The following is a 22,847-nucleotide window of genomic DNA, read 5'->3' on the forward strand; positions in this document are numbered from 1 at the left end:
CAAGCCCCATCAGAGCCTTGAGGGCCCCCCGTGGCTTTTCCCTGGCCCTTTGCCGTCTATTGCCTCCGAGGACCTATTTCCTTTTCCTATCCATGGCCACAGTGGTGGTTATCCCAGAAAAAAGATTTCAAATCTGAACCCTGCTTTTAGCCAATACTCCCAGAAAAGTATCGAACAGTCAGAAGATGCTCACAAGAAAGAGCACAAACCCAAGAAGCCTGGCAAATACATTTGCCCTTACTGCAGCAGGGCATGTGCCAAACCGAGCGTGCTGAAAAAACACATCAGGTCCCATACTGGTGAGCGGCCATATCCATGTATACCTTGTGGTTTCTCTTTCAAGACAAAGAGCAATTTGTACAAGCACAGGAAGTCACATGCCCATGCAATTAAGGCAGGATTAGTCCCTTTCACAGAGTCAGCTGTAGCTAAATTGGACCTAGAGGCTGGTTTTATTGATGTAGAAGCAGAAATACATTCAGACGGTGAACAGAGTACAGACACAGATGAGGAGAGCTCTCTATTCGTTGAGCCTTCTGACAAAATGAGTCCTGGTCCGCCAGTCCCACTGGATATTGCCAGCAGAGTGGGCTACCGTGGGTCCCTGGAGGAATCGCTGGGAGGTCCGATGAAGGTGCCGATTCTGATTATTCCCAAAAGCGGGATTCCTTTACCTAACGAAAGCTCTCAGTATTTTGGCTCTGATATGCTACCTAATCCGACTTTAAATACTAAGGCTGATGACTCTCACACAGTGAAACAGAAACTTGCACTAAGACTGTCAGAGAAAAAAGGACAAGATTCTGAGCCATCTCTAAACCTTCTGAGCCCGCACAGTAAAGGAAGCACTGACTCTGGTTACTTTTCTCGCTCAGAAAGCGCAGAGCAGCAAATAAGCCCTCCAAACACAAATGCAAAATCTTATGAAGAAATCATCTTTGGAAAATACTGCCGGCTTAGTCCCAGAAACACACTCAGTGTTACAACCGCAAGTCAGGAGCGTGCCACGATGGGTAGGAAGGGTATGATGGAACCATTACCTCATGTCAACACCAGGTTAGAGGTCAAGATGTTTGAAGATCCTGTTTCACAGCTGATCCCAAGCAAAGGCGAAATCGACCCCATTCAGACAAGCATGCTGAAATCCACTAAATTCAACAGCGAGTCCAGACAATCCCAGACTGTTCCACCATCTATCAGGAACGAAGGAAAACTTTATCCTGCAAATTTCCAAGGCAGCAACCCAGTTCTCTTAGAAGCTCCCGTGGACTCTTCACCCCTTATTCGAAGCAACTCAATGCCAACTTCTTCAGCAACTAATCTGAGCATTCCTCCTTCTTTGAGAGGAAGTCACTCATTTGATGAAAGGATGACTGGTTCCGATGATGTGTTCTATCCAGGGACGGTAGGAATACCCCCTCAGCGCATGTTAAGAAGACAAGCTGCATTTGAACTGCCTTCCGTTCAGGAGGGGCACGTGGAGGCGGAGCACCATGGCAGGATGTTAAAGAGCATCTCAGGTTCATCCTTGAAGGAAAAGAAATTGATTCCTGGGGACAGAGTTGGGTATGACTATGATGTCTGCCGGAAACCCTATAAGAAGTGGGAAGACTCTGAAACACCAAAGCAAAGCTATAGGGACATCTCCTGCTTAAGCTCTTTAAAACATGGCGGAGAATATTTTATGGATCCCTCAGTGCCATTGCAGGGCGTGCCAACCATGTTTGGAACTACATGTGAAAACAGGAAACGCCGGAAAGAGAAGAGTGTGGGAGATGAGGAGGACACCCCCATGATTTGCAGCAGCGTCGTAAGCACTCCCATGGGCATAATGACTTCCGATTATGACCCCAAATTGCAGATGCAGGAAGGTATGAGAGGTGGATTTGCCGTGGCCGGGCATGAGAACCCTTCTCATGGTCACTCTGAGCGCTTTGACCCATGTCGACCCCAGCTGCAATCCGGAAGTCCATCTCTTGGGTCAGAGGAGGCGCCGTCAGCCACTGATTCAGACAAGATGTCAGACCTAGGGGGCAGGAAACCGCCAGGAAATGTGATTTCTGTGATTCAACACACAAACTCGCTGAGCCGACCCAATTCGTTTGAAAGGTCTGAGTCATCTGAACTGGTGGCTAGTGCGCAGGATAAAGCCCCTTCCCCTTCTGAGACCTGTGACAGTGAGATTTCAGAAGCCCCTGTGAGTCCGGAGTGGGCTCCCTTGGGGGATGGCACCGACAGTGGGGGGAAACCATCTCCTTCTCAGCAAGTTCAGCAGCCGTCCTACCACGCACAGCCCAGGCTGGTTCGCCAGCACAACATTCAGGTCCCTGAGATTCGCGTGACCGAGGAGCCTGATAAACCGGAGAAGGAGAAAGAAGCCCAGAGCAAAGAGCCAGAGAAGCCTGTGGAGGAATTTCAGTGGCCCCAGAGAAGCGAGACCCTTTCCCAGCTCCCGGCTGAAAAGCTGCCGCCCAAAAAGAAGCGTCTGCGGCTCGCAGACATGGAGCACTCCTCGGGAGAGTCCAGCTTTGAGTCCACAGGCACGGGCCTCTCGCGTAGCCCCAGTCAGGAAAGCAACTTGTCCCATAGCTCTAGCTTCTCAATGTCTTTTGAAAGAGAGGAAACCATTAAGCTTGCTGCACCTGGTAAGCAAGATGAACTTGGGAAGCATTCAGAGTTTTTGACTGTCCCTGCCGGTTCGTACTCACTGTCTGTCCCAGGCCACCACCACCAAAAGGAGATGCGACGATGCTCGTCCGAGCAGATGCCTTGCCCTCACCCAACTGAAGTCCCAGAAATTCGGAGCAAATCGTTTGATTATGGGAATCTGTCCCACGCTCCGGTGGCAGGGGCGTCGACCTCCACGTTGTCCCCATCACGGGAGAGGAAGAAATGCTTCCTGGTGCGTCAGGCTTCCTTCAGTGGGTCTCCCGAGATTGCCCAGGGCGAGGCCGGGACGGATTTGGGCGTAAAGCAGGAGCAGATAGAGCATCTGCATGCCGGCCTCAGGTCCACATGGCACCATGCCCCGACCTCCGTGCTGCCTCCTCTCCAGGCAGAGGACCCAGGGAAGCAGGTCATGGGTCCTTGTGCCCAGCTGAGCTCAGGGCCTCTCCACCTGGCCCAACAACAGGTCATGCACATGGACGGTCAGGAATCGCTGAGGAATCCCTTGATACAACCGACGTCCTATATCTCAAGCAAGCACTTGCCTGAACAGCCACATTTATTTCCACATCAAGAGACTATTCCATTTTCTCCAATCCAGAATGCCTTGTTTCAGTTTCAGTATCCTACTGTTTGTATGGTTCATCTACCAGCTCAGCAGCCTCCCTGGTGGCAGGCCCACTTCCCACACCCCCTTGCACCACACCCTCAGAAGAGCTATGGCAAGCCTTCTTTCCAGGCAGAAATTCATCCTAGCTATCCCTTAGAGCACGCTGCAGAGCACACTGGAAAGAAAGCCCCTGAGTATGCACACGCGAAAGAGCAAACTTACCCGTGTTATTCAGGCACATCAGGGCTGCACTCGAAGAATCTTCTTCCAAAGTTTCCGTCCGACCAGAGCACCAAGTCAGTTGACACTCCCTCTGAGCAGGTTCTTCAAGAAGATTTCGCCTTGGCCAACGCTGGGCCTTTACAGTCCTTACCGGGAACAGTGGTTCCTGTTAGGATCCAGACCCACGTCCCATCCTATGGAAGTGTCATGTACACAAGCATTTCTCAGATACTTGGGCAGAACAGTCCCGCGATTGTCATATGCAAAGTTGATGAAAATATGACCCAAAGAACACTGGTAACCAGCGCGACCATGCAAGGGATAGGCTTTAACATTGCCCAGGTGCTGGGGCAGCACGCAGGCTTGGAAAAATACCCCATCTGGAAAGTACCTCAGACCTTACCTCTTGGCTTAGAATCCTCAATTCCCTTATGCTTACCTTCCACCTCTGACAGCGTCGCCAGCCTGGGAGGTAGCAAGCGAATGCTTTCTCCAGCCAGCAGCCTAGAACTCTTCATGGAAACGAAGCAGCAGAAAAGGGTCAAGGAAGAAAAGATGTATGGACAGATTGTTGAGGAGCTTAGTGCCGTGGAACTAACCAACTCAGACATCAAAAAGGACCTCTCCCGCCCACAGAAGCCCCAGCTGGTTCGACAAGGCTGTGCTTCTGAGCCAAAGGATGGCTTGCAGTCGGGGTCATCTTCCTTTTCCTCGCTGTCCCCCTCCTCATCTCAAGACCATCCGTCTGCCAGCATGCCCTCGAGGGAGCCGTTCTCGCCCAGCTCCAGGGCACCCTCTCTCGGGCAGAAGTCCAGTGGGCCTTCTGAAAGCAAAGAGTCCTCAGATGAGTTAGATATTGATGAGACAGCCTCTGATATGAGTATGAGCCCGCAGAGTTCCTTGTTGCCACAGGGAGACAGTCAGCTCGAAGAGCAGGGACGGGGTCAGAAGCTGCCTGTTGGCATGCTGGTCCACATGGCCTCTGGCCCAAGCGGGAAAGTGGCAAACTCAACTTTTCTTTTCACGGATGTGGCGGATTTCCAGCAGATTCTTCAGTTCCCCAGTCTGCGGACAACAACTACTGTGAGTTGGTGCTTCTTGAATTATACAAAACCCAATTACGTGCAACAGGCCACCTTCAAATCCTCGGTTTATGCTTCATGGTGCATTAGTTCCTGTAACCCAAACCCATCGGGATTGAACACCAAGACCACTCTGGCTCTTCTGAGGTCCAAGCAAAAAATTACTGCAGAAATTTATACTCTGGCTGCTATGCACAGGCCTGGAACCGGCAAGCTTACATCATCAAGTGCTTGGAAGCAGTTCACTCAGGTAACGGATATTATTCTGAAAGCTTTCTGTGTTGTGGATATGATTGCTGAGCAGAATACGTAGCAAAGGACATACGATCTAAAGATGCAGATAAAACAGAGGTCAGAGTTGGGGGCGTCCTCTGCAGCGCTGGTTTTACTTGAGTTAGAGAAGCTGTTGATGTAAACTTAGTCATGAGGCCTCGGGAAGGTCCCAACCGCAAAGTGTCTCCTTCACCAGGGTGCCACAAAATTCTACCTCCGGGACTAATTCCTTCGGGTTCCTCTTCCTTCTGACCCACGTTAATGACCTAGCAAATTGACTTTTCTTTTGACGTGAGGAATTCCGGAAATTGTGAAATAGGGACACAGAACAGGGAGTGGACGCTGAAAAATAAAATCAGGCAGGAGAGGTGCAGGGTGTCAGAACTGAACTCTGCAAACTTCGGAGAGCTTGTTCCCACTGACAATACTTTTTACTAAAATTTATTTTCTATGTATCTCTCTAAAGTATTTTTTTTCCCCCGAGCAATCAGCTGGTTTGTTCAAAAATCGAACTATCGATGCCATGAATATAAAATTATAAAAATATTAATAAGGGGCACTTTGGAATTTGCGCTCGGCTATTAAAGAAGCAAATGGAGGATTTAAAAATATATTTTACTTATTTCAGTTACCATTTCCCTTCAATGATTTTTGAAAATATTTCCTTAATAAAGATGGCTTTAATTGCTACTTCAGAATATAGAACATGTTTTTAAAGTTTTTATTAGTGTTGGCACAGTGTAAGTGCTAAAAAAATTTTTTTTTAACAAAATATTGAATTTATTCAGTAGACACTGTCATTCTTTTCTGATTCTATCCCTATTGTCCCTTATTTTATGTAACCAGCTCGTGGCCTTTTAGCGTGGAATTTAAGCTAATTTTCAGAGATCATGGAAAAGCTAGATTTGTGGGCTTCCTCTCTGTCACAGAGAAAGCATATGAAATGATTCTCTCTTTTTGTCCTACAGATAAAACCTGATGCGTCCTTTTTATTTGGCAGCAAACTAGAAAGGAAACTAGTGGGAAATATCTTAAAGGAAAGAGGGAAAGGAGATATTCATGGAGATAAAGATATTGGATCCAAACACACTGAGCCAATCCGAATTAAAATCTTTGAAGGAGGGTAAGGAAACATAAGTGCAAATGTAAACCATACAGTTTTAAGTCAGAGCAGTTGGTACTGAATGTCTGCATGGAAAACTTTGTATCTACTCGAGCTAGAAGTGTGAAGCAAATTACTTTTCTGTTCACGTTTCCGAAGTCTGGTTGGTAATAGATAATGAGTTCGTCTCCTTGCTTTCGTGACTCCCTTTTAATGAAAATATCCCTATGTTGTATGGTTTGAGCCTCTGCTTTAGATTTTCATGCCTCTAATTTAGTATAAAATCAACTAAATTGGTGGAATCTTGAAAGTTTATTCTTTAATATTTTAATGAGTATTTTGTTATTAATGGGCATATTTTTATTCTGTGCTTACAAAAATGCCATCATGCACACTCATGTGTAACCTTAAGAACTAGTTAATTTGTTTGTTTTATTGCTTTTATTATTACCTAAACTCCAGGCTTCATCACTTCTGGATTTCACCACTTTCATCAATATCCTCTTTCTGCTCCAGGATCCAAGCCCGGGTACCACATTGCATTAGTTGTCATGTTTCTCCAGATTCCTCTGGTCTGTGACACTTCTCTCTCTTTAGGAATTCCTTTTTAAATGTCAAATTCTAAGTTGTAGAAACACAAGTAATGAGGTTCAATGACTTCATTACCTGTATAGTTAAGAAAAATTACACATACGTGTAATGTCTAGTTTTAGATTTCGATAGAAATGTATCTTCAATCCAGTCAGTGGGAGGAAAAAAAACAAATTTTTGTTTTTACAATTAAAATATTTTAAAGTACGTTAATCCTATTTAGGGGAATATGATGTAAATAGCCTTATCTGTACAACAGATTTATAATTTAAATATTTCCATGAGCATGAATTTATTCCTATTATATTTAGAGGACAGAATAATGCTATCTGTTTGACTTATAGAATATTAAGTGTTTCCTGATATAAAATATGAATTTCTCACATAAATTACTAGTTTGGAGATGGATGATTTAAGTTGGTTGCCTCTTAGGTTTGGCCCTCTTTGGATGGACATCTAGTATTTTCATCACTAAAACCGGTTATATGTAGTCATAAAGCTTGTCTAAATATTTTGTGACACCCCTCGCCTTTTAACACAAACGAGAGAAATATAGATTTTACCTTTCCTCAGAGGCTGAGAGGTCCCTGTGACTGAATCAATCCTCTTTCATTCAGCAGTCTTCTCCATAGCAATGCACTTGTACTAGATTAGCGAGGCCTTCAGTTACTCTATGCTTTGGGGAGCCCATCTCCACTAACGAAGGACACAAGTGACAAAGTGTATGTGAACGTTTTCTTGCTGTGTTTTGATGGTCCAGAGGGATTGTGCCCATATTTCATTTCTTCCTCCTTCCATTGCCCCGTGTGATGGGCTAAGTCCCAGTCGTGGCTTAATCTGTGACCCAACTTCTGCCTGGTGTTGACCAGGTGTTCATTCCAAGCAGTATATTATCAGGTCTCATTCTGGTGATTACAAAGTGATGACTTAAAAAAAAAATAGTATTACTGAGCAATTTTTTTAAGTGTGTGTGTTTCTTATGTAATTCATAAATTTAGTAATTTAAACATACCCTTTTAATTATTTTTTCAAAATTCATTAATTCTCATTCCAAGTAGATTCATGGATCTACAGAACCATTGAATGGTAACTATTTGTTTGTACAGATTTTTCTAATATACAAATATATTTTCTACGGAATTTTACTTTTTTTTTCATTCTGGAATTAATCAGCTAAGACTTTAAAATAGAATTATATTATTTGAAGATGAAATGTATTTCCCATCAACTATGATGATGGGCTAAAATAAACTTAAAATATCCTTCCCTAAAGAAAACTAGCTTTCTATGGAATTATTTGTTTTATTCTATATTCCTTAGGTAATTTCATCTAGTTTGGTGCAGAGAATAGTGAAATTAAAAGGTAAAAGACATTTTGCATCTTTAGGTTATTTTCTGTTTTATTACAAAAGGTGATATGAGACAAAAGATAAAGTTTTGAAGTAGAAGTTGACATTAAAAACTTCTTGTAAAAGGGGACAGATTTAAGGGAGCAAAAAGCATGCGAAGTTAACTATTCGTATCTTTGATACTACTTAATCCTCCCCTGGATTGGTACTAACCAAAAAGTAGATAATGTTAAGATTAAATAGCATCCATAGCAGAGTTGTATTTAAATATGTGGATGGATTTTCTCTCTTAAAAATCCTTCAGTGCATTAGATCATTTAAATTGAACCTGCTTTTATTCCTGATGATGGATTAACTAGGACAAATGGACAAGTTTACAATGTTCTTAGAATGTCAAAAAACAAAAACAAAAACAAAAACCTGTAAATCTAGTGCCTTTAAGTGAATTAGGGCATGTTGTATGTCAGTTTACCATTTGAAGTTATAAAAAGAACTCCTCAAAAGGAATATTTTTTCAAGAATGACATTAGACCCATAATTCTAACCTAGCTGTGACTTAAAAGTTAATGATATTCATTTAACTATTTAATAAAATGCTACTGAACTTTTTCATTGTATTCTAAACAAAATGTGACTGTCGAGCACTGGGTAGCTTTCTTCTGTCGATTATCACAGAGAATACCTAAGACCTTGTTCATCTAACTGATTTGATTAAAATTAGACATCTTTTCAAACTTCTCAATTAAATCCTTCCAGAGACAAATGCAAATTTGATTGAATCTCTAGTTTTTATTATGTAACTGCACCTTCCAGACATCATTTGGAATTTAGACTCCACTTTAGTACAGATTCATGGTCCTTGGGAAGAGCAGATCAAATCTGTAGACAACAGTTGGTGAGCTCAGCTCAGCCTGTGTAAGCTAGAAATTTCTGAGACAGTCGTGTGCCAAGATTTTAAAAATAGAGTAGAAACTTGTAAAGAAGAATTCTATTATCAGTTATATTAATTTTAGCAAATTTAGAGTATATGTGTGTTGTGCATGCACATCTTAAATGATGTCATATTAATGATATATGATGATTTGAATATGTTGCTATAACTTTTTGGATGTTTCTTGGTTGGAAGTTTCACTAGATTCCAAAAGTAGTAAGGCACAGCTCTACAACTCTTTGAGGCTTATATAAGCCCGTTTGAACATCTATACCATGTCCATAGATTTCTACTTAATAGAAGAGCCAATTCCATGTTGAACTCCATGTAGAAAATAATTACATTATGCTTACAAGGCCAAATCTGTTATCTAGTTCTTCCAGGCATTTACTACATAAATTTCATAGGCTTTCTGGAAGTAAAGCTGAGTAATCCTAAAAGCCCCTCATAAAAATTTGCCATGCATATGATTAGCTTTTGGGTTGATTATATAATGCACTAAAGTATTTGAAAACATACTGGATTCTCCTTTTTTAAATAGATATAAGTCAAATGAAGATTATGTATACGTCAGAGGACGTGGTCGTGGAAAGTACATTTGTGAAGAATGTGGGATTCGCTGTAAGAAGCCAAGCATGCTCAAAAAGCATATCCGCACTCACACTGATGTCCGGCCTTATGTATGCAAGTTATGTAACTTTGCCTTCAAAACGAAAGGTATGGGTCTGATTTTTTTTTTTTTTAAGAGGAAAACCACTTTTTTTTATGGTTACTTTGACTTCTGAATCCCATTTTATAACTGATTTTCATCGACAATAAGATGGTGATGTTTGTGAAAATATGACCCCACAAATATATTTTCTCCCTTATGTAAGTGATCAAAGGATGTACTTGAGACAGTGAGGCTCCATTTATGACTTAAGTAAGAGCTGTAGAGTTGGGCCCAGGCCAGTTGTCTCTGAAGGAAGTGGCTCAGAATTACCTGGATCGCTATTACTTCATGCTGGAAACGTTATGTGGTCTAGATAATCTTTGCACCACTATAGAAATACTGCAGGAAGACAATCCATGCAGTGACATTAGAAAAGCAAGCAGCAGCTGGGAAGAAAAAATGTGCCCATGGTCAGTTTCAGGATTATAAATAATGTAGAAATCCACAGACTCCCAGGTGGGCCTCTCCATCCACAGTTGCATTAATTATGTATAGAAATTTGATAGCTTGGGTTCTGTGTATTTATCAGCATAGAGACAATTTCTTACTCTCAGGCCACAACTGTTAATATCAGGAAATGAGGACTTGCCTTGAAATGATATTCGGTCATTTCAAAAAATGACTATTTTTAACAGATAGATTTATATTATTTTACACAAGAAGCTTGCTTTGATTACATGTCTGTCATTTTACAAAGTCATAATATGCATAAAACCAGCGTTCTCTGGATACAAACAGGAGTGAACTAGAGGTGGCTTGACTTTTGCAGCACCATGTTTTACTACTTACTGTAGGTAAGTATGTTAGAGCTAACGGGTTTGTAGACACTCCCTCACTAACTTTATATCATCTCCAGTGTTTTAACTTTAAATTTGCATACCAATTAATCTGCTCCACCACCCATCAAGAAAAATAAATATCAAATAAATAATCTTTGGTAGAGAAATGTGTATCCATTTTCTCTTATAGCCAAAATCCTGAATTGTTTGGCTTATCAGAAGTATAAATGTGTAGCCTCTTGATATATGTTTCTTTTTTATTAACAAGGTACCTATATTACAAGGATGCCTTCTTTGAAGCCAGAGGAAGGGGAAGGGAGTGTTCATTTGCATTTCAAAAGAAATAAACATAAGGTCCTTTAAATGCCATTCACCTTTTCACAGTCAATCCTTTTATATAGAATTTCACTGAGAAACTCCTTGGGAGATAAGAAATTTTAAACTTTAGTTTTAGAAAATACTGCAAATCCACCAGTCATTACAACTGACATATCTTCACTAGGCATATGATTTGGCTGTAGGTAGAGTCGTGTAAAACCCTGGGTGAAAGAACGTCACAGTTTTATTAAAAAAGAAAAAAATCAAATTAAATTTGGCTCTGAACTATTGTCCTGGAGTTTAGCAGGAAATAATTTATTCTCGATCATTATTTGAACCTCCTAGTTACCCTTTGGGAATGTGCAAATGACTCAGAATCTTAAAATGAGCCAAACATCCTGGGAAACCCCACCAGTTTTTACCTCCAGCTGAGATTCCTGTTAACCAAACCCATGTCATCAGAGCTCCATGCCTGTGCCACTCCTTTAGGTGCCCTCTCTCTGCCATTCTGCTCCTCTCTCCTTGCTGTAATCCCTTCAGAAGTTCAAGACTTCAATAAACCAAAGCCAGGATAGGGTTCCGTCAGAGCCAGATTTCTAACTACACACCTTCCCTGAAGATGAAAGCTCAATGCCTGACTGCCTGCTGAAAACGTATAGAACAAATACCTATTAAGATCTAAGTAAATTATCTTGACACGCCCAACATCCACACTCATCCACATACGATTACTTGCACTCTTGAAGAAGCAGGTGATTTCCATTAATTTATAGATATAGTTAATTAACTTATAGATTTTATAATTCTTGATGATTTGCTATGAAAATCTTAGAGATTTTTAGAAAAATTGTGGATTTAATTTTTGATAAATGAGAGCAATAGGGACCTAGAAATGTGTCTGTTTGGAGTTCTCAACATATCACATAAAATTCATAGGTTTATAAGCAATAAGCAATATGTGAAGTCAAAAATAAAGTAAGTAAAATAATAAACAACAGTGTTCAAGTTTAGAATTGTGACTCATGTATTACAGTAATAGTAATAGTAAGCTAAACACCCCTACAAGGGGACTAAACTATTTTAGCAGGCTGAGAGTTTCCACCTAAATTCAGTGAACCTACTTTTAAAAATAAGGCATTAACTGTACATTGCTAAAGCAGCATCAAAGGGCGTAGATAATATTACGGCCCTTAAAACTGAATTGGTTCCCTGGATCTACAAGTCAAAGGTGATTGGATCAGTGTTTTCATAATTCCTTACATTCCATCTAACAATTATATAAATCTATAGAAACGCACATGCATTCATATGTATAAACATAATTATAGATATCTATATCATCATCAGACTGCATATTTGACATAAAAACCTTTTTCTTTTTTCTTCGAACAATAGGAGTTTCAAGATAAATCAAAAGGGAATATTGCTTCTCCAGAATTTAAGAAACTGCTGTCATAAAGTTTGCTAACATATGCCAGACAGATAGACGCTAAATACTGAGAATAATGCTTCTTATAAGCAGTGAGCTAAATATTCATATGGATCTTTGAATTCATTTACAGGGTTGCTTCTAACATTAGTTTGGATGTCTTTTTCTTCTGACTAGTTAGGATCTTGCGTGTTTAATCTATAGCTGATCAATGCCAGAAGGGCTGGGGTTCGGTGGGTGTGTCGATAATATTTCATCCTGAAGTTTTTCTGAGATGTGTGACCCACTTCAGGTTTTTATGGAGTCTTAGGAGGCTGGCCCATTTGGGCCAAAAAGATAGTAGATCGCTTCTCAGTCAAGAAAGCCTGGGGTCCCTCACCGTGCTTGGTGCCTACTCTTAAAAGATATGACTCTAGACTTCTACAGTCCTTCTAGAATGAAGAAAACATGAAGCTAGGCCAAAGCTTTCGGGGTTGAATCTTCAGAAACCAGATTGTAGTGGGCAGAATCAAATCCATGTTATCTCAAGTTAGTTCATTTCACATTTAATTTTGGAACAATCGTCACATTTGGGTAACTACTTAATTTCCCATTTTTGGGGCTGTGTTTTCTAGGAAACCTGACGAAGCATATGAAATCTAAAGCACACATGAAAAAATGCCTGGAATTGGGAGTCTCAATGACATCCGTGGACGATACAGAAACTGAGGAAGCAGGTATTTCATAATTTAGCTAACTGACCCCTTCACTATGCATGCTGCAGCTTTGTGGCCAAAGTGGTAAAATACATTTAAATATTTTTTTAAAAAACTGATCCCATTTCAGTTTATTAAATACTAAACATAGAAAAGAAGTCTGACACATTGAATCGCTTGAAATCTCACAAATGCATGTGTGAGAAGCAATAAATGCATTTCATGACCTAGGGAGGGGGAAAATTCTTACTATGAAAATATTTCCATCTAGAATCATAAAGGAAATCTAATTGCACTTGTGTTGTGATAGTGATTTAAATATTATGAAGCTTTTGGGGGGAATTTGAACAGCATGTTAATGTGTTAATTTTCCTATTAAGAAGAAATAGAATAGGAAAAGAAATCATCAAATACCTCAATAGAAAAGTTGGGGGTCAGCCAAATCTCCTTAGATACACCACTTATACATAAGCTTATTCCTGTCGAGACAGGATTTTGCTTCCTTTCTTTTTTTTTTTTTTTTTTTCCTGTAACATCATCATTTACAGCATTGCATACACATTTGTTGTGGGTTTTGTATTAGTGGTGTGATATCTTAGGTATAAGGTTCTACTCTGGAGTTTTTATTGTAGGATGAGGATGAAATCGGACATATACATAAAAAAATAAGAACCAGTGAAGGGTCACAGAGGTAAGTGTCCAGTGAGTGTTAGAGGAGTTCAGAGCTGGAACTCTCCAGGGGCTGGAGGGTTGAGGAAAGCTTTTGGAAAGAGATGGGCCTAATTCAGCTCTTAACCTTGATGTTTGGATCTTGATCTCCACCATCTATGTTCAATTATTTCAGAAACTATGGAAGATTTGCACAAAGCAGCTGAGAAGCATAGCATGTCCAGCATTTCAACTGATCATCAGTTCTCAGATGCCGAAGAATCGGATGGTGAGGATGGAGATGATAATGATGATGACGATGAAGATGATGATGACTTTGATGACCAGGGAGATTTGACACCAAAAACCAGATCAAGAAGCACCAGTCCTCAGCCTCCCAGATTCTCCTCTTTGCCTGTGAATGTTGGCACCGTACCCCATGCGGTTCCTTCAGATAGTTCCCTGGGGCATTCTTCATTGATCAGCTATTTGGTTACTTTGCCAAGTATTCAGGTTACTCAGCTTATGACACCAAGTGACTCATGTGAAGATACCCAGATGACAGAATACCAGAGGTTATTCCAGAGTAAAAGTACAGACTCGGAACCAGACAAAGACAGGTTAGACATACCCAGCTGTATGGATGAAGAGTGCATGCTGTCTTCAGAGCCTAGCTCCTCTCCGAGGGACTTCTCCCCCTCAAGCCACCATTCCTCACCAGGATATGATTCTTCGCCCTGTCGAGATAATTCGCCAAAGAGGTATCTGATACCCAAAGGAGATTTATCACCCAGGAGACATTTATCTCCTCGGAGAGATCTGTCACCCATGAGACATCTTTCACCAAGAAAGGAAGCTGCATTGAGAAGAGAGATGTCACAAAGAGATGTTTCACCAAGAAGGCACCTGTCCCCAAGGAGGCCGTTGTCACCTGGGAAAGATATCACGGCAAGAAGAGACCTCTCTCCCAGAAGAGAAAGAAAATACATGACCTCCATTAGAGCGCCATCTCCCAGAAGGGCTTTGTACCATAACCCACCACTGTCCATGGGGCAGTATTTGCAAGCAGAGCCAATTGTATTGGGGCCTCCTGTAAGTATAAGTAGCTTTCTGTTTTTAATATATCAGTCATAACACATTAGAACCTCTTGATAACACACTAGTGTGACATTTATAACATGGGTATCTCAGGGAGGAGTGAACTCGGTTACTGAAAATAGCAGGAAGACATTTTTATCGCTAGCTATTGTCAGTAGCATGGCTGTGGCATTACCCCAAGTGGAGTGGCATTGCATCAGAGCAGTGGTGCGTTCCAGCTGGTAACAGGTGAGGCCTTTTTAAATGCTTTCTAAGCTTAACTAATTATAAACATGAGCCGAAACTTTTACATGAGTAGAAAAGATAGCGTCTTTGGAATGTCATGATTGCTTAGACAGACACTCTCGGGGACATTTAGGTGTCATGGTTATATAATTCTTTACCAAGTAAGGATTATGATTAAGGTCTTAGCCTTGAGTTTCAATAACTTTCTTTCAATAAACTCATTACCTTGCTCATAGTGAGTGGACATGTGAAACTAGTGAGGAACCGGAAGAAGAGAGACTGACCCCATCAGTGTGTTTGTAAATCAAAGGCATGAACATATATGCTTTTCTTGCCACTATTACTCCCTCCTTCTATCCAGTGCACTTGCTAAGTGAGGTGGTGGCCCCGAGAAAGTGGGAAATTGGGAGAGCTGAGGGAGAAAGTATCAGAGGACATTCCTATGCTATGGTATGTTCTCAATATAAATTAAAATAACAGTAGCAATCATGAATTATACTTCAGCAGAAGGTTTAATACAAATCCATTGACAAGCACATGCCCTGCTTCATTCCATGGCATAGCAGACCTTGGCATCTCTTCTAGTTTGGGTAGGATTTAAAAAATTGAATGAAGCAGGCACTTAGCATAGACAGAGGAATGATACCTCTTGAGTTTGTTTGCTTTAAATGTTTTTTGTTTGTTTGTTTCCTGGTCTCTATTCTTTGCCAATCTCTCCTTGCTCTGGATTTCTGTCACGTAGATCGACAGCTTCCTTCACAGCGGAAGAGAGCATTGCCAGCTCCCAGCTCTGTCCCCTCACTGCCCTGGTGGCCTGTATTCCTCTCTCTCCTCACCTTTCCACCACCCTGAATCATAAGCGTAACTGGTCATTTTTGAACTCCAAGAAAGCCCCTGCTGCATTTCCCTCCACAACCCCAACACATTCTTGTCAGAAGCCCGCCACCAACTTTAGTCTTCATGGTGCGATTACTGCAGAAACATGCATAGCGATCAGGACAGAATTTATTTGCCAAGCTAAGAAACTAGCAAGCTAAGAAAAAAAGGTACATTTCCACAGGTTTTTGTGTCTTGGCGGTGCTGAGCAGAAAGGAGGAATCTTCTGAATTAATGCCATTGCAGCATAAATAGAGAGTGATAAATTCCTCAGATGCCAAGGTACCACACCTGTGGTGCAAAATGCTTTCTCTGGTATAGACCCAGTGATGCTGGCGGAGTGTGTGAAACCAGGCTCTCCTGTTCTGGCGTTGGCCACATGGACTGAGACTGTGTTCTGTGTGAGATGTTGGAGCACATTCACTCAATTACAGTCACAAAAAATAAGCCTTTAGTGCCAACACACGATTATTATTAAAAAATAGTAACAACTCACAGTCAACTTGGGCAAAGGAATTTTAGGAGTGGGCTACAAGAGTTCATCTAATTTTTGGATACATGCCCAGAAAGTTATTGTTGGAAGGGTATTGTTTTTATTAGTCATTGAGTTTGCATTAGTTTTTTTGTTTTGTTTTGTTTTGTTTTGTTTTTATCAGTTCACCTGGACATTTAATAGACTTGTTAAACTTTACTATTTACGAAACACAAGTGTTGAGCCTTTGACCTATTATCCAGTTTAATTATCTTTAGAGAATTTATAGCCTGTTGCTTTGTTCACATGATGTGAAGGAATAGATCTGGGAATCTTCTCTGAAATGGGGGCAGATGGTCCCAAACACTTCTCATTTTATGCTTAATCACACCATTTTTGAAGGGCAGAGATTTTCATTTTTCTGTGGTAGTGAATGAGATTCTTATTGCCAGAGCAAAATAGAATTGATGATGTATTAGATGAGTGCTTCACCCTCTCTGAAAATGTTTGATAATTGGAATAACCCTAAAAGAATTCTTTTCGATATAAATTCTATTAGCAATACCTTGTCTTATTGATTAACATTGACCAAGGGCCCACAGATACAGTGAGCATGGTGTAAAGGACCTTGTAGCCCAGCATAACATACTCATTGTTTGGTTTAGTCTGAGCAATAGGCCCCAAGGAGCGAGCAAGTTTAGGGGAGGTGATATATAATCATTGGATTGTACTGTCCTGCTATTTTTACCCTAATATCCTAAGGTTAGTTTCAGTTTTAGAAGAGAAAGGTTGGGGGGCGGAGTGAGAGAGAGAGAGAGAGAGAGAGAGAGAGAGAGAGAGAATGCCCTCTGGTTAGTTGATTAGATAGGTAGATAGCTAGCTAGCTAGATGATAGATAGATGATTGATAGATACATAGATAGATAGAGATAGATAGATAGATAGATAGATAGATAGATAGATAGATAGATAGATAGATAGATAGATAGATAGATAGATAGAATAAAGAGGAACTAAGAGTTTTATTTAATGAGTAAATTTTTTTTGAGAGTCTGCTCTGTGTGGCTCAAGGATAAGGTTGAAATTTTTATTGCTTCTGTCCTCATCTTTCTCATAAAAGTTTTTCTTTTCCATCTTTAAATATTTGGTAGATAAAGAGTAAGGAGTCAAAGAAAAGAGTATCCTGGTCCCTGATATGTAGTATAGAAGAACACGGTGTCTAGTGAAATAGTCCACATTCGGTTCTGTCCCTTGCTATCTGTGTGATCTTAGGCAAGTCACTTAACTTCTTGGCCATAGTTTCTTTATCCATTTATGGCAGTTAGGGAGGTGGACCAAGCAGATTTCTGTCCTGGAAAGAACTTGCCATTCAGCTGTAAGGAATGCAGTAAGCTGACAGCTTCCTGCTGTTAGCACCTGCATCATAGGCCTCAGTTTTCAAGCCAAGGCCATGTTCTGCCCTGCAGCCCCCAGCCAGTGACTGAGCTCAGATGGGTCACAGCTGAGCACCTGCTTCCTCTTCCCCATTACCTTCACATGGATTATCTCCGCTGCCTTAATGTTCCCTCCCACACACACACCGCCCCAATGAATCTCTTATACTCCTTCCTCCTCCTTAGCATTTGCTTCAGGAGGACCTACTGACACTGTTGAAAAGATGAGTGGGATAACATATCTGGTACATGGGGTACATATATACACATACACACATGTGTGTATATATATATACACACACACACACACACACACACATATATACACATACACATACATACATACATAAGTATGCATATGCTTAACACAACCCACCCATGAATTCATTATTTGTATTTCCACATCAAGATATTTCTTACTGAAAATTAAGTAAGATAGGAATTTGTTCACTGTATTATAATTGTAAGGCCCAAATTATGAAACAAAATAGGGTTGCAAATGGAGTAAAAACCAAAACAGAAAAACCTTTGTGAGAGTTTATTTGGAGGGTATAGAAGGGTGGATGGGAGGAGCGAGAATGTATGGACAGGCCCAGAAGCTTTTGAAGCGATGAAAGTGGTTGTATGATAGGAATTACTTCCAGAGTTATAATCATTTAATTTCTTATCAGTAAAGGTGTGAATATAAAACTTTTATTCTAACATAAAAATAGTTTTATTGGATTTTGAACATAATGAATAAATCCTAGTTTTACAGGATACTTCATCACTCCCTCTATGAGCCTTGAGTCAAAGATCTCATGTGATGGGACATCTATCTCTCTGACTACCTCCCAGACCCCATTCTGATTAAGAGTATGCAGTGGCCATCATGGAATAGTAACCAAAGTGGGAAAATAGCCAAGCTACATTTTATTTTAAACTTTAAATCTGTGATCATGGTGATTAAAAGATGATTCATTTGATTATCTTCCAAGATGATTATTGTAGGCATTTCAGTTCTTCCATTTTAACTGGTGTTTGATGAAGGAAACATACCTTTTTCTAAACCAGAGCGTATACAAGAGAGGATTTTTTGATAGTATTTAAATGACTCTCATACCATAAAAATTCTCACCTTACCTAGCTTATTAGGTCCTTGTGATTATAGGGCTGATGATTAAATGATTTCCCCCACACTTCCAGGACAAATCATTTGCTTCTAGCTTGACTAAGGTGTAGCCCAGAGCAGGATAGGACCAAGCATGGCACGGAGTAGCAGAGGTGATGCATAATTTATTGTTCCTGAGCTGTTCTCACAATCTAAATAGAACTTGGATGAATCATTAATGGTATAAAGCACACCTTGACTTTTAGAATAGAAATCCATGAAATAAATTAGAACATCTTTTTGTTCTTGTCTCTCTCCTGGATTACTATCATACTTGATAGGTTTATACCTATTTGATTTTTAAGTTCTCAGAAAATAAAAACTGAATGCCTTTGGGATGACAATCTAGTAAAAGAATGAATCTCAGTGATTGAAACTGGATAATGTCATTAAAACCTGAAAATCTCACAGTTTTTAAGTTGTGTTTTGCTACAGATTTAGTTATAGAAAGTAAATTCTCCATTTTCAGGGTTAGGACCCAAATTTTAAGTATTTTTAATTCATTAATTTCCCAGAAGACATGTGAGTGGAAATAATATAATCAGAGGAAGTTAGACATAATCGTCTTTGGTTCCCGGCTAGGTAACTGAGTATGAGTTGTAACCATTTGAAATATTTAATGATAACTACTTATCTGATGGGTAGATAGTTTCCTTACAAAAACCGGCCTTAATTTGTGATTTGATGAAGATGCTGGTCTTCTTCCCGGGGTATCTCTTAGTAGGAATTTATTCCTTTAGACCAATTTGTCATCTGTTCTATAGAAAACTAAAAAAGAAAACCAGTTTTCAAGCTCATCATTCTGATTATACTTATCAACACTTAAGAAAAATATTAAAATTCTGTCCAGTATATAAACAGATGGCAAATTTATTACTTTCTCTTGAAGTTAAGTATCTAATTATAAATTATTAGTGGTTTTTGCTCGGTAAGGTTTTTCTGGTAATTATCCATTACTTTCTCTTCATTCTCTCTTACGAAAAAAAGAGCAAAAATGTATCACTAAACCTAGTGGAAAACACACTGCATGTTTTATCACAATGCTGTTTAAAAACAAAAGTAACTTTTCAAAGACCAACAGAGTCATTCAAAGAGTCTAAAGGACAACTGAGAAATCTTTTGTCTTGAACATGAAAAATCAAAAAAAGGGTTAGGTAGTTTTAAAGTGTTTTGAATGGACTAGTGAATGAGCGACAGAATGAATGAATGAAATAGCTGGACCGAAGTGTGAAGAGCAGTGTGTTTTAAATGTTGTGCTCTCTGTTTCCCTGTGCAGAATTTAAGAAGAGGATTACCTCAGGTTCCTTACTTCAGTCTCTATGGAGACCAAGAAGGTGCTTATGACCATCCAGGCTCCAGCCTTTTCCCTGAGGGTCCCAATGACTATGTCTTCAGTCATCTTCCACTCCACTCTCAGCAGCAAGTGCGAGCTCCCATCCCCATGGTGCCAGTTGGTGGGATCCAAATGGTTCACTCCATGCCGCCGGCCCTCTCTGGTTTACATCCTCCACCCACATTGCCTCTGCCAATGGATGGCTCTGAGGAGAAGAAAGGGGCTTCCGGGGAACCCTTCGCCAAGGATCCCTATATTATTTCTAAGCAGCACGAGAAGCCATCTCCTCACATTTTGCAGTCATCTGGTCCACCTAGCCTGCCCTCCTCTCCTCGGCTATTGATGAAACAGAGCACTTCGGAAGACAGCCTAAATGCAACAGAGCGGGAACAGGAGGAAAATATACAGACTTGTACAAAAGCCATTGCCTCTCTCCGGATTGCCACAGAAGAGGCCGCTCTGCTTGGGGCAGACCAGCCAGTGCGGGTGCAGGACCCCCACCAGAAACCCTCGGGAAGTGCACATGTTAGCATTAGACACTTTAGTGGACCTGAGCCAGGTCAGCCCTGTACCTCAGCTACCCACCCTGACTTGCATGATGGTGAAAAAGACAATTTTGGTACATCACAGACTGCATTAGCTCACTCCACGTTTTACAGCAAGAGTTGTGTGGATGACAAACAGTCGGGCTTTCACGGCAGCAAAGAGTTACCTTCAAGCACAGAGGAAGGCAAAGAACCTTTATCGGAAAAGAGTCAGCTACATTGATCTAAGATGCATGGAGACTTTCATTTCCACATTTTCTTATTTTGTTTTGTTTTTCTAGAAATAGAGGTAATCAAGTTTATAGCATGCCTGTCCTAAGTTACAGTAGTTTGCTATTATATATACTTTTGTTATATCAAAAGAATTAGGTAAATTAACAAGTCATCATGAGCCTGACCAAAACAAAATTTGAAATTAACCTATTGGGTCTGGTACTTTTAAAATTGTACAGATGTTTGTGCCTTTTCTTTACTTTGCTTATATTCTTATAAGCATTTTTTAGCAGTAATTTGTACATATTTTAGAATTTGTGTATCTGCTTTGTAATAAATGTAATTTCTTTCCTTTTTTGGACACTTGGATCTAAATGATGTAAAGCAAAACCGCATCAATATATATGTGAGGTTGCACTAAAACATATTTTTATATGATTAAAACCGAACAGCTTTTATGTACAGCTCTGATTCTGTAATACTAATATTTATTTACTTTGTTTCATAAATTGTACATTTTTTCTTAATGTTGTGGATTGCTTTTCTATGTGAAGCATGGGATTTACTGTTGCGTAACTAGAACAAAAATGTATATTGTAAACAAGATATTTAAACTAGAGTATCTTATTCTGCACTTATGCATTAGTTAAAAAAAGACAAAGGATGTATCAGTCAGTTCTTAACTCTTGTAAATTTTTTTGTCTCTTGTTTGCTGGATTGACTATAACTTAAGTGCTGATTGTGATTTTAAACTGATAGTACCGTAAAGCATTAAAGTAAACAACGTGCTATTGTGAGTTTTTTCAAAGCTTTATAAATCAGTTATAAATAATATTAAAAGTATTTGGTCTTATGTGAACATGTTGATCTATATACTCATCTAAAAATATGGGAAAACATTCCGCCCCATGTAAATATGTACAAGTGCATCACTGGTACAATTTTATGTAACTCGGTTGGACACTAGGTTGCCACAGACCTATGCTAGGGTGTCTTTAAAAATTAAAGTGACAAAGCACATGGGACTGTGTAGAGCTTGGTTATCGGCCGGCCCGGTGGCTTGGCAGGCAGTGCTGTGCGCTGCCCGTGGAGGAGACCTGGGCTTAGAGATCTCCTTGGTTCTTGCTGCACAAGTTGGTGACTGGAACTAAGGCTACTACAGAGGGATCGCGCTTGGACTCTGAGGGGTGGGAGTGGAAGCGGGGAAGAGGCATGGAGACCTACCTGCTCACCAGCCCTTCCTGTCAGCCAGTTCACACAGTAACAGGGTTGGCATCAGCTTTAGGAGAAGCCACTTTACCCTTTTGAAGAGGGGGAGAGTGTCACACTTCTGGCTATCTCAGGGGGAACAGGAGGGAGAAGCTTTCCAGGGAAAAGAACTTGTGGGAGGATGATGTCTTTTGTATATAACATTCACAGTGGGCTTTGGTTGGTGCTGAAGGTGGGCGGAGCCTTCGTAGGTCCAGAAGAATAGAAGAAAGGGAGGGGCACAGCAGCATGTGTGCACACACATGCGTGTGCACACACACACGATCTGGGTTATCTTTGTGCTATATAGTGGATTATAATTCTGTGAAACCAAGTTTGTATATTGAATTACATTAAGGAGTGTTCTTTAAAAAGAAAAATAAATATACAATTACATGCTTGAGGTGTCTAGTTTTTATGTGTTGTTTTACATTTGAATTTCCCAATCTTGTTTCTAAGAAAATTTTGATACCATTAACATACCCTCTGTGCTCTTACTTGCTAGGCTCTGCCCATCCCGAGGTATGCTGATAGGAATGCTTTTAATAACTGATAAGGCAGTCATTGACTTCCATTTGTCATCTGATTAGAACAGATAGTGGTCACCACAGTGGAACTCTAAAAATGGAGTCATTGGGACCTAAGCATGGGCGTGGGCATAATACATTGTATCTTAAAAGAGTCATGAATAAAGCAAATTGTCATTTCCCTTTCTGCCTCCCTCTCAGTATACTTACATATCTGAAATTCCGCTGGGGAAACCTCTTTTAGATTTTTGCCGAGTTGACTGAAAGCAAAAACCAACAGGAATACGTAGACTGTAAAATATCCACAAATCACAGTTCTT

The 22,847-nt window shown here is 40.3% G+C and overlaps 1 protein-coding gene across 1 annotated transcript in view; it reads left to right on the forward strand.

Moving 5' to 3' along the window:
• Nucleotides 1-22,401, forward strand: part of HIVEP2 (human immunodeficiency virus type I enhancer binding protein 2) — a 192,360-nt gene extending 169,959 nt beyond the window's left edge. The window contains 6 exon segments of the mRNA XM_025049270.1: nt 1-4,831; nt 5,823-5,977; nt 9,369-9,544; nt 12,680-12,781; nt 13,605-14,500; nt 19,938-22,401. The exon segment at nt 1-4,831 is cut by the window's left edge and continues 39 nt beyond it. Coding sequence (XP_024905038.1) covers nt 1-4,831; nt 5,823-5,977; nt 9,369-9,544; nt 12,680-12,781; nt 13,605-14,500; nt 19,938-20,762 — 6,985 coding nt within the window. The 3' untranslated portion in view covers nt 20,763-22,401.
• Nucleotides 22,402-22,847: the final 446 nt, after the last annotated feature.

Source organism: Pteropus alecto, unplaced genomic scaffold (genome assembly GCF_000325575.1).
Source record: "Pteropus alecto unplaced genomic scaffold, ASM32557v1 scaffold185, whole genome shotgun sequence".
Classification (NCBI taxonomy): Eukaryota; Metazoa; Chordata; class Mammalia; order Chiroptera; family Pteropodidae; genus Pteropus; species Pteropus alecto.